The 12,711-nt window shown below is 45.6% G+C and overlaps 1 protein-coding gene across 7 annotated transcripts in view; it reads right to left on the bottom strand.

Moving 5' to 3' along the window:
• The window catches only part of KIF1A (kinesin family member 1A), a 4,129,412-nt gene that overhangs the window by 2,140,972 nt on the left and 1,975,729 nt on the right, over nt 1–12,711 (bottom strand). For all 7 annotated transcript variants that reach the window (XM_069618139.1, XM_069618143.1, XM_069618141.1 and 4 more), the window contains 2 exons: nt 3,990–4,122; nt 3,699–3,867 (listed from right to left, as the gene is read on the bottom strand). In XM_069618139.1, the coding sequence (XP_069474240.1) occupies nt 3,699–3,867; nt 3,990–4,122 (302 nt within the window). The remainder of the gene's footprint in view (nt 1–3,698; nt 3,868–3,989; nt 4,123–12,711) is intronic.

The raw sequence follows: 12,711 nt of genomic DNA on the forward strand, positions 1-12,711 counted from the left end.
GATTACTTTACAAACCTTTGAAAACCTTTAAAAAAATGCTTGGTGTAGGGTTATGGCCCATTTCCTGGGGTGCAGGTTTTCAACAAATTGCATGAGTTTGTCGGTTTACAACCCACATCCACGCATCGTAAAAACAAAGACTCAAGTATCAGACAGGTATATACTTTGGCACTTATAATTCGTTGCTTATTAAAATATGCTCTAGTATCCCTCCTTATCCACTTTATCCCTAAGGGTTTCTTATAAAGTGCTGAATGACAATGTGCAGCTTTGTCCAAAAGTGAAAGCTGCAAACTGTAAAATAAAGGGCATAGACTTGTTGGATTAGGTCACAACTCCATTGGACCTAAAATATTTTAAAACCCTAATAAGGAGAAGAAACAAAATGCGAAAATTATGAAGGCTCATTACAAATCGCCTGGTATGGAAACAACGGTGGCAGTAAACCCGCCGCCACCGTTGTTTCCATGCCGGGCGATCACAACTCCTGCAGGCGGGAGGTGATGTTCCCGCCAGGTCTGACCTGGCGGGTTTAACACCGCCCGCCTGCAGGCGGACGAGGAAACACCAGCAGCATTACGAGATGCTGCCGGTGTTTCCATGATCCCCATTCCCATTGAGTCCCATAGGACTCAATGGGAATGGGGATTAACACCATTCCGCCTCTGTGATTCCCGGGAAACCGGGGTTGTAATGCCCCGGTAATTCCGGGAATCACGGAGGCGGAATGGTAATACGAGTCCGACGGTAACCAGGTGGTTTTACCGCCTCGGTTACCGCCGGACTCGTAATGAGACCCATACGTACTAATATGTACAATTGACAAACACATAGGGCCTCATTACGAGTTTGGCTGCCACCAAACCGGGCTCATTTACCGGGTACCTTCAATGAGGAATAACCGGGTCATTCCAACATTGGAGGACCCGGTAATTCCTCCTTGCAGGTACCATTCCCCATTCCCATTTGAGCCCCCATAGGGCTCAATGGGAATGGGGATGGAGGTAACAACGGGCAGATTACATCTCGCCCGTTGTTACCTCCTTCTTCCCATCGCGGGACCCGGAAAGCACGCCTAGTTTTACCAGGCGTCCGATCCGGGTCCCGCGATGGGAACCTCGTGATAGTGCGGAGTGGGTATAACGGCGCCGGCACTGCACTAGTTGTAATGAGGCCCATACATTGTTATATGATAAAAAGTAACGTTCACGCTATGTCACAAACGAAAAAAGAAAAGATTTTTTTTTAAAGATATCTTATCTCTGACCAGTTTCGTAGGTAGCGAATTGGGAGTACAGTGGGGCTGCGAGACACCAGGCTGATTAAGAAATACTCGCATGAGTGTTTGCCTCTCCCTCAGTGGCTACACAGAGTTACAAGAAAAAGTAAGAGTAAAAAAATTATGGGAATGACCGAGTGTCTAAGGAGGCTTTCTCCAGTCTGTCTCCTCCTCCCTTCTCTGAGTATGAACAAATGAGACCTTGGGGAGCAGAGTATGTCTGTATGTTTTGAAAATAGCCTTTGTATAATGTGTTCTAAATACTTTGAAGAACTACATTTGTTATAGTATGAAATGTTAATCAGGAAATATGCACGTATGGAATTATTTTCCATCATAATTCATTGACAATCATTGATAGAACTGTTAATAAGGCTTGCATACGTGCGTATATGATCTACAGCACTTTTTTTTTTTTTTACAGTTAAGCAAACCCTGACAGTAGGGAACTGAAGAAAAATGTGAAACACAGTTCACTGCCACCAGCCTGTCCTCTGCACAGTTTAAATGGACCAAAAATGTTAAGTAAAAAGAATAATGGGACAAAGAATTTCGCTTTAACACGCCACTGAAGGTGGCTTCTGTTACATTTTAAAAACACAGGAAAAAGTACATGGGAGAACACATCTGCCTCCACCAGCAGTTTTGGGGACTGACCAATGCCCCGAAACAACGTGTGTTGACCAGGTGAGGCTAAAAAGACCATACTCGTCACAAAAGCAGCCAGAATACTAAGTCACTGACAGATCTGTGGGGGGTTGAATTGAAATCAATGGCGGGAAAGGATATAATGCTAACTCTCACAAGATCTCACAAATCAGATAAGGGTGGGACAGGATAGCTACAACTACATGCATACTATCCTATATCGTATGGGATCCAAAAAACGCACATTGCAAACATTCAGTTCCCAGTGGAGGCTCTAGAACATGCCGACTGACAAGAAAATCGTTAGGTACAGCCACATTTGGTTAATTGGGAGAGAGTTATAGCAAGTGGGCCAAAGAATTACACACAGGACATTTTCTATCTTAGCACACCATTGCCCATCCTACCACTTGGTCCCTGGGTGCTTTTTTTGATGCCAAAGCCCCTCCAGAGGGTAAGACAGAACTAACACCTATTACCTCTGTATGTTGGCTGCCTCTCCATCAGCGTCTAGGTCATGCTAAAGCTGTTGGTAGCATGATTGGGGATCTTCTCCCCATCTTGTTAACAGGGAGCGAGACTGCACTCTCCCAAACAAGGAGGTCTGCTGTCACAGGCTTTGTATGTTCCCTTAACTTATATGTTTAGAGATACCCCTTTCAGGAACAACCAATTGGGCTATCTGCCACTCCTGGATTTTCTACTCTTGGTCACAGCCTTTTAACACCATTCCTCCACGTCGACAATGCCAGTGGCAAAGACAACTCCTGCCTTCTCCCAAGGCTGTTTCTGGGGGATTAACATTCTGCCTGGACGCAGAATAGAAATCCAACTTGTTCAAGAGTAACCGTTTCTCTCAAATATTGAAATCCATGGGCCCTGCATTCAGATTACATGTAGCTCAGTGAGCTGTCCTGTCACATAACATTTGTAACTCCCAAAGAAGGCGGTGGTGGGGGTTACAGAGCTCTTCGGTTTTATGTGAAATACTTAAAGAAGGTTGCTGCAAAGCATGCAATAACTTAAAAATAACTTACTTGCATCATGCTTGAATAAACAAGACAACGTTACACCAGTATTGAAGACTTCATTGGGCCCCATTTAGGGAAGAATCCCCATTTAAGGTTTCTGAAACATAGAGTACCTGACTTCGTTGCCTGGCTCTTCCATCCTTATCAGACATGTAATGTCGACCACCCTGATCATACTAGATCTACCACCTAGCCGCAGACACTTTGCATGTGACTCTGCACTCTAAAGGCTAAACCCGCTGGATGCCTCGTCCCCTTCCATCGTAGGACTGAAAACATCTCACTGTGATTCCACTGAGGGTTTAACACTCACCTGTACCTTGGCCTCTTTGAACCATGGTATGCATGAAGACAAAAGCACTCTTCATCTAGAGTAAATGGTTGCTTCCACAGATTCTATGCTCTATTTAAAGTAGTAGATCAGTGTGCCCAGCCCAATCAAAGTCTGCTGCTGGCAGAACATGGTGTGCTAATCAATGCTAATCTACTTGGTAACCCCTGTTCCCAAAGCTTATCCAAAGTGGCAAACAGGAAGCTGGAGTGGTAAATACAAACTAAATAAATCCTTTTAAGATTGTTTACTGCAGCCTTTATAATTTAGACATTTCATTTTATTTCCTGGCAATGTATGGATGAATGTATGTTTAATAATCTATTTTGCACTTCATATAGCTTTCTTATAAATGATTCTATACGGTCTTTGACCAACATGTAGTAGGAGAGCATAGAACTGTACTTACTTGAACTGGCAGAAGATGTCAGCATACTCTGCAGAGATACTGGATGCCTGAAGCACAGTCACACGGAAAGTAAAGATACTGCCCACCTCCAGATGCTCTAGGGCTGTCCCTACAGCTCCATCCAGTGAAGTCTTCTCAGAAAAGTCTAGCTGGCACTCCTGTTGGGTCGCTATTGGGCATATGGAAGATTAAGAGTGAATACACTATGCATCAGAAAACCACATAACCACATGAGCAGTGTTTACAGAACTCACCTAATCTAATTGCTTGGTGCCAATATGGCTGTCTCACCTTCACAAGTATTGTTGTTCATTTCATCCGCAGAAGGGCCCATTTCAGAATTTTGTCCCTGTCCTTCTACAATGCGCAGCTCCTCCTGGGATGTCCCAGATCGTGAAACCACTGTGGAGGATTCAGAGTGGAACTATAAAGAAAGGAGAATAAGGTTTGAGGCTATACCGGACATCTTTCAAACACATGCTCACCCCACCTTCAGGAGCATCCAGACATTGTTGGTGCTATTTAATCTCCCATACAATCCCCCACTCCGTGCTCAGCCTCCCAGGAATTCTCTAAATTATTTCAAAATCTCTGCACATTCTTCCTGCCTTCACTTGACTGCTGGTGCTACCAATCCATCCTGCCTTCTTTCTTCTGTGCCCATCACCAGTCCCTTCTGTCTTCTCTCTGTCTATTTATTTTTCATTTATTTAATTTATTGTTAATTTATAACAGGCTTAATACCAGTGAGTGGTTTCTAAACATGGGATCAGGACTCGAACCAGTGTTGCACAACCGCGTTGCCCCTGAGCTATCCTTCCTCACCTGTTATCTGAGCTGATCTCACAAAATTACCCCATTACACCTCTGTCAAATCCCTATATCTCTCATTGAGACTCCACCAATCCCTCATACATTCTCTTCACTGTGCCCTCGCAATTTGGCCGATTAGGTACCACTCAATCATGGGTCACTCTTAGTAATCCTGGAAAAAGTAACCTCTATTCCTGGCGGAAAACAGCACCCCCTGAAATCCTGAACTCAGTGGATCCAGACTTCCCTCAGCCAGGTTGACTTATCTCTACACCCACGATGGAGGAATATTCTGGTCTAGATTAGGTCCCACTTTAAGGTACTATTTGACTCTGGCTACCAGGTCAGGATCTGCAGGGTGACAAGGATTAACTCTAGAGACCCATTTCCTCTATATTCTCCCTCCCCATGATAGAAAAAAAAACGCAACGCGGTCAGAGCTTTGCATGAACTACTAGGATTTTCCCAGACTTGCAGGGGGAGTGCATTCACTGTTGAAAGTCACAGGGTTACATTCCTATCAAAGCTGGTTTTGTTTCTCTTACAATTCATCCTACTATACCCTTCTCCCATGGAAATCCATTATAAGTTCTTTGCACTTTGCCCTCACCGTATGTCACCCCTCACAGATTGTTTTCACCCTGACCCCATGCAGGAATTCACAAACTCTCTGCATGATTAACTTCTCAAGTCCTAAAATACTCACTGCACTTCGTTCTCACGCTACTCAAGACCTCTAACATTTTCTGGTTTCTAAATTGTAAACTGTGCAACCTGGAAAGCAGGACTTAAATCCTGCCTACAACACTTCATACTTTAGCTCACTGTGCCTTATTTTCCTTATCTATCAAAATTAGGATCGCCAAGCAGTGATTTGGTGCAGTCTATGCTGTGGGGAAAGTCTCAAACATATGGGTTTATAAAATATATTGGTACCTCGGGTGGAATGATAGAATCATGTTATGTTATGTTACTTGGCATTTATATAGCGCTCTATATATCATTGGTATGACCTCAAAGCGCTGGTAGGTTGAACGCCCTCGAGAACCGTAGTTCTGGTCAGTAGAGAGAGATAGAGTCGAAGGGTGCGTGGGTGCACCGGATATGTGGGCAACTGATGTAATTGCCGCGTGGTAGCTGCATCCTAGCGTTAGGTGTGGTGCTGGATATATCAGTTTTATTTGTGCAGTCTGGTGGCTGGACACCTAGACTGGGCTCTGGCTGCGTTAGGCCTGAAGCACGCATATGTGAGCAGCAAGGCCAGAATGTGCTCGGCTAGCTGCGTTTTATTAGGGTGATGAGGTGTTAATGGGGTCATATTCATATGTGAACAGCTACGCCGAATTAATCAGGGGTATAGCTGTGTTCTAGTTGAATGATGGTGTAAAGTATTGAGTAAGCGTAGTGATGTGATATGATGGTTAACTTTAAAGCGCCCGAGACCAGGCACGTGAACAGGATGGCAGGGAGCAGAGCGGCATACGGACACGTAAGACTAGGCCTGGGATTACAGCGATAGGAGGGGATACGGACATATAGCAACAACATGTGGAACAGGAGGGCAGGGTACACAGTGATTTACATTAACATTCGTATTTCTATCGAGAAGCGATTCACGCTAATGTTCACATCTCCAAGAGTGGGACATGCAACATTTGGACTTCCATCCGGATGCGAGTCAGGCCAACTTTTACGGTCTTGTCAGGATCTGGTGCAGGCCAATGTTCACAGTTCATCTACTCCATCCACCCAATCCACCAGATCCAACCCGTCCACTCCATTGACTCCATCCATTCCATTGATTCCATCGATTCCATCTGCCCCATTCTTTCCGTCCACTCTGTCAATTCCATCCATTTCATCCACTCTATCCATTGCATCGACTCTATCCATTTTATTAATTCAATCCATTTTATCCATTACACCAATTCCATCCTTTCCATCAGTCTCATCTATTCCATCCATCCACTTCATCCACTCTGTCTGTTCCATCCACTCTATCCATTTCATACATTCCATCCACTCTATCCATTTCAACCCCTACATCCATTTCATCCATTCCATCTTCTCAATCCATTCCATCCATCCACTCTATCCAATTCATCCATTCCATCCACTCTATCCCATTCATCATTCCATCCACTCTATCCAATTCACACATTCCATCCACTCTATCCAATATATTCATTCCATCCACTCTATTGATTTCATCTACTGTATCCATTTCATCCATCCACTTCATCCACACTATCTGTTCCATCCAGTCTATCCAATACATCCATTCCATCCACTCTATTGATTTCATCTGTTCTATCCATGTCATCCATCCACTTCATCTGTTCCATCCACTACCCATTTCATCCATTCTATCCATTTCATTCATTCTACACACTCAGTCCATTCCATCCATCCACTCTATCCAATTCATCCATTTCATCCATCCCATCCATCAACTCTATCGAATTCATCCATTCCATCCACTCTATCCAATTCATCCATTCCAACCACTCTATCCAATAGGTCCCTTCCATCCACTCTATTGATTTCATCTATTTTATCCATTTCATCCATCCACTTCATCCACTCTATCCATTTCATCCATTCTATCCATTTCATTCATTCTGTCCACTCAATCCATTCCATCCATCCACTCTATCCAATTCATCCATTTCATCCATTCTATCCGCTCAATCCATTCCATCCATCCACTCTATCCAATATATCCATTCCATCCACTCTATTGATTTCATCCACTCTATTCATTTCATTCATTTCATCCACACTTTATCCATTTCATTCACTCTATCCATTTCATCCATTTCATCTACTCTATCCATTTCATCCACTCTATGCATTTCATCCACTCCATCCATTTCATCCACTTTATCCATTTCATCCACTCTATCCACTCCATCCATTCCATCCGCTCTATCCATTCCATCCGCTCTATCCATTTCATCTGCTCTATCCATTTCATCTGCTCTATCCATTTCATCCGCTCTATCCATTTCATCCGCTCTAACCATTTCATCCGCTCTAACCATTTCATCCGCTCTATCAATTACATCCGCTCCATCCGCTACATCCGCTTCATCTGCTCCATCCATTTCATTCAATCCAACCATTACATACATTCCAAACATTTTATGCACCCGGTCCACTCTATCTATCTCATCCAATTCCATCCACTCCACTCTGTCCATTCCATCTATTCCATCCACTTCATCTATTCCATCCACTTCATCTATTCCAACGATTCCATCCATTTCGCCCCCCCTATCCGTTCCATCCATTCCATCCACTCCACCCATTCCATCTGCTCCACTCACTCCATCCTCTATCATTTCTCTGTACATATTTTCCAAGCATTCTTTGTGCATCCAAGCCATATATTCCATCCACTTGTCCCACATGCATCCATCCACTCCATCTATGTCACCTATCCTTTCTATCCATCAGTCTTTTTATCTATTGCGTCCATCCATTCCATCCAGCATCCATTCCATAGATCCCAACAATCCATCCAGTCACTCCATCCATCCATAAACTCCATCCATCAGTTCTTTTGATTTTGTCTGTTCTCTCTAGTTCATATATCCACATCATCTGTTCCAACCACTTCATCTATTCCAACCATTCCATCCATTTCGCCCACCCTATCCGTTCCATCCATTCCATCCACTCCACCCATTCCATCCGCTCCACTCACTCCATCCTCTATCATTTCTCTGTACATATTTTCCAAGCATTCTTCGTGTAACCAAGCCATATATTCCATCCACTTGTCCCTTCATGCATCCATCCACTCCATCCATGTCATCTATTCCTTATATCCGTCCATCTTTTTATCTCTTGCGTTCATCCGTTCCATCCAGAATCCATTCCATCGATCCCCTCTATCCATCCATCTACTCCATCAACCCATCAGCTCCATCCATCGGTTTATTGATTTAGTCTATTCTCTCTAGTTCATCCATTCAGTCCCCTCTATAAACATACCTTCCATTCATTCCACGTGCATCCGTGCCATACATTCAATCCCTTCATTTCACATGCGTCTATCTCTTCCATTCATTCCATCCTCTCCATCCACTCCATACATGCATCCACTACATTAATTCCGTTGCATCCGTCCATTTCATCGATCTATTCCTTCCATCATTTCATCCATCCAGTTCCTCAATCCATTCTCTTCATCCATTCTCTCGATCCTTCCTAAACTGTGGGTAGGATCAGAGGTCATTGAACACATGGCAGAGAGTCTTGTGTATTTAGTCATTGGGAGTTCAGACATCTCTTGGGTTGCCGTTGGTGTTAAGGAAAGAGCCATGTTTTTAGTAATTTGTGGAACGTCATATAGTCTTGGGTGTGTCGGATGTAAGGTGGAAGCGAGTTCCACAGAGTCGGGGTTAACGCTGAGAAAGAGGATCTTCCGATCCTGACAGAGTTGGTGGATGGGATCACTAAAAGGAGGGCAGAGCTTGATCTTAGGGTGCGGGGTGGAAGGTAAGGTTTTAGCTTATCTTGCAGGTTTAGAGGGCCGGTCTTGTGCACTGCACGATGAGTGATGTACACGGTCTTGAAGGTGGCCCTTCGTCCAACTGGGAGCCAGTGGAGGGTTCTGAGAGCTGGGGAGGTGTGGTCTCTTAGACCCAGGGCTAGTAGCATTTTAGCAGCAGCGTTGTGTGCTCTTTGGAGTTTATTAACCTCTTAAGTGCCATTGAGGTTCCCCCCCAGTGCCAATGGCTTTTTTTTAAAATCGCGGTATTCACCGCCCAAACCCGCCAACATTTCCCCCCTCATTAACCCCTTAAGTGCCACCGACGAGCCGGCTCGTCGGTGGCAACCTGGAGCGGTTTTTACCGACGAGCCGGCTCGTCGCTGGCATTTAAAGGGTTAAGGTGGTATGCTGGGACTCCTAGGTAAAGGGAGTTGGCATAGTCCAGTCTCGACATTACAATGGACATAACCGCAGCAAGTCTGTTCGGGAAGGATAGGTAGGGAAAAATGCGTCTGAGAATTTTGAGATGGTAGTAACAGGATTTAGATACGTTGTTGATCTGTCGGGAGAGGGTTAGGTCAGAGTCGGTAGTGCATCCAAGGTTTTTTACTGAAACAGAGGGGGGGGGGGGGTTGGCCCATGGAAGGGGGCCAAGGGAGTGGACGAGGGAGAAGCTCAGTGTTTGCTGCACACCATGATTTTGGTTTTAGTCTGGTTTAGGAGGAGGTGGTTTGTGGTCATCCAACAGTCGATATCTAGGAGGCAGGCTGCAAGGTCAGGTGAGAGTTGGAGTCTGAGTTGTGGAGTTTAAGGATGATTTGGGTATTGTCTGCATAGTTGTAACACAGGATATTGTGCAGGCGGATGATTCCAGGGAGGGTCGACATTTAGAGGTTGAATAGGAGAGCTGATAGACAAGTGCCTTGCGGTACTCCATTGTTAACTGGGTGAGCAGCCGAGACAAAAGGGGAGAGGAGGGTTATTTGTTTCCCGTTGTTGAGGAAGGAGGCGATCCATTTGAGAGCAGTTCCACAGATTCCTCGGGAGTGGAGGCGGTCAAGGAGGATTGAATGATTGATTGTGTCAAAGGCCGCAGACAGGTCGAGGTGAATTAGTGCGGCGCATCTTGCAGAGTCTGCAGTGATCTTAAGATCGTCCCAAATTGAGGCCAGAGTGGTTTCGGTTCCATGCCGCTGTCTGAAGCCTGATTGGGCGTGGTCAAGGAGGTTGTTAGATTTGACAAAGGCGTTTAGTTGGGAGTATGCAGTTCGCCAGTTTCATTGTGATTTCTCGCTACGGTCAATGTTACAAAGGCCTTGTAATAAATGTGTCTATATTTTTAATATAACACCTGCCAGTTTTGCCAGGAATCTGGTGTTCAAGATGGGATGGTAGCTCTTGGGGTCGAGGGGGTCAAGGGATGTTTTTTTAAGAAGAGGTTTAACCTGTGCAATTTTGAAGGCATCAGGAAAGATTCCGGAGCTGAGGGAGTCATTTAGGATGGTTCTTGCATGCTCTCCTGCGCAAGTGGACGAGAATATTTCTTTGAGGACTGAGGCGGGGCAGGGGTTTAGGGGGAACCAGAGGGTTTGCTAGCAGATAGAAGGTCAAGAAATTCTTCTCTGGAGATTGGTTTGAAGGAGTCAAAGGTGGGTAGGGAGGGGGTTGCGGCGGCTGGCGGGGGAGTGGCAGTTGGATTGGACGGTATTTGGGGCGGGGGAGGGGGGACAGTTTATTGTTAAGGGAGGTCATTCTGTCGAGAGCAGTGGTGTAGAAGTGGAGGGAGAGGGAGTCGCAGCGCGATTGTGATGGGGTAGATTAGGCAGAGGTACAAGTGGGTTTGACAAATTCAGATATGATTCTATGGAGTTCTTTGCTGCGTTTTCCACAGTTGAGAATCCGATTGTTGTAGTGGGCTTTTTTGGCTTTTCGGATTTCTGCTTTGTAGTTGCGATGGTGCAAGGCGAAGGTGGATCTACTGAGACTGTTTTTTTTGCTTGCTTTTTGCGTTCCAATGATTTATTTAGTTTTTTGGCATTCCTCAGTTCAGGAGTAAACCATTTGGGAGATGTTCCAAGGCGTGAGGAGGAGGGGCATGAGGGGGTGAGAGGAAATATTGAGTCATTGAGCCATGAGTCGAAGGAGTCGATGGTTAAAGATCCACCAGGAGTGGGTGTTGTGGGGGGTTTGAGAAGCCGGACTTCGGCAAGGTCAGGGAAGATTTTAAATTTTTTCCAGCATTCACGTTGCAGGGGGGTGGCTGGTTGGGGGGTGGGAGCAGGGGAGAGGATGGAAAAGGGACGACAAAATAGTCAGACCAGATGAGTGGTAAGGGGGGGGGCTAGATGTATCAGGTCATGGGAGCTGAAGATAGCATCCAGGGTGTGCCCTTTAGAATGAGTTGGACCGTTCATGTGAAGGCAGAGGTTGAGCGCATCAAGAATGTCAACCAGTGAATGGGTCATGGGGTTGGTGGGGGTGTCCAACCAGATATTGAAGTCTCCTAGGAGAGTAAGGGAGGGGTGATTTACTGGAATGGTGGCTACAGAGTCACAGAGGTTGGTTGTGAAGTGTCTGTCGTAACCAGGGGTCTGTAGATGATTAGGAAGCTGTGGGAGAAAGTCGTAGGTAGTGAGAATTTAACAAGTAGGAATTTGCATGATGGAATGCATGACTGAGAATCTACGAGTGAGACGGAGGAGTGACATTTGAAGAGGACCGCCATGCCACCTCCTCTTGATGGTCTGTTGAGTGGGATGAGGGAGTAGCCGGGGGTAATGCCTCATGTGCAACAGGGGCAAAGTTGGACGAGAACCAGGTTTCTGTGATAAAGACTAGGTCAGGTTGGTCAGAGGAGAGGCGGTTGAATACGCTGTGTCTGTTTTTTGCTACAGAGCGGGCGTTAAAGAGGATACACTTGACTTCGGAGTGGGTTGTGGTCATGGAGGTGGTTGGGGTGTGAGTGAGAGGGTCGTGGGGGGTGGTTGGAGGGGAAGGGATGGGTGGGGACAAATTTGTGGTGGCATGGAAGAGTAGGCGGGTGTTAAAATGGATTTCTGAACTCTGTCCTGGAGGGGCAGAGGTTCAGAAGGCCAGCCTAGTTTCTTGGAACAGGGTAACCTCTGGACAAGCCAGACCAATCAGGGTAGTGATTGCGGCGGTCAAGACTAGGTCTCAAGAGGGGTGAGGGTGACTGAAAGCCCGCAATGAGCACACAAAGCAAGGACACTTACAAATTACTCCAAGCAGGTGTTATATTAAAAATATAGACGCATTTATTACAAGGTCTTTGTAACATTGACCGTAGCGAGAAATCACAATGAAACTCAAGTAAACCAACACATACCAATCCAATACAATATATATACAAATACAAACGAGTCAAACGAGTTAGACGCATGAAATGTGTAGAGCACCTAGATGAGGAGGAAAACAGGCAGTGCAAATAATAATTAGACCCAGTCCGCCTTCAAAGGCACCTAACTAAAAGGAAGTCCAAACCCTACGTAGAGTGGAGCCTTGTGCTCAAAAGTACCTGCACACGCAGGTGCCAACGGGCAAAAGGGGAGTCTCTTCGAGGGAATCAGGCAGTTTAGTTCGATGAACAAATGAAGATGAACAGAGCTCCGCGACTCAAGCGCAGCCTCCACTGTGGGCAGAAGCAGAGCGCGAGTACGGAAACGCGTACTGTTAGACACT

Source organism: Ambystoma mexicanum, chromosome 10, assembly GCF_040938575.1.
Source record: "Ambystoma mexicanum isolate Mex_15411 chromosome 10, UKY_AmexF1_1, whole genome shotgun sequence".
NCBI lineage: Eukaryota > Metazoa > Chordata > Amphibia > Caudata > Ambystomatidae > Ambystoma > Ambystoma mexicanum.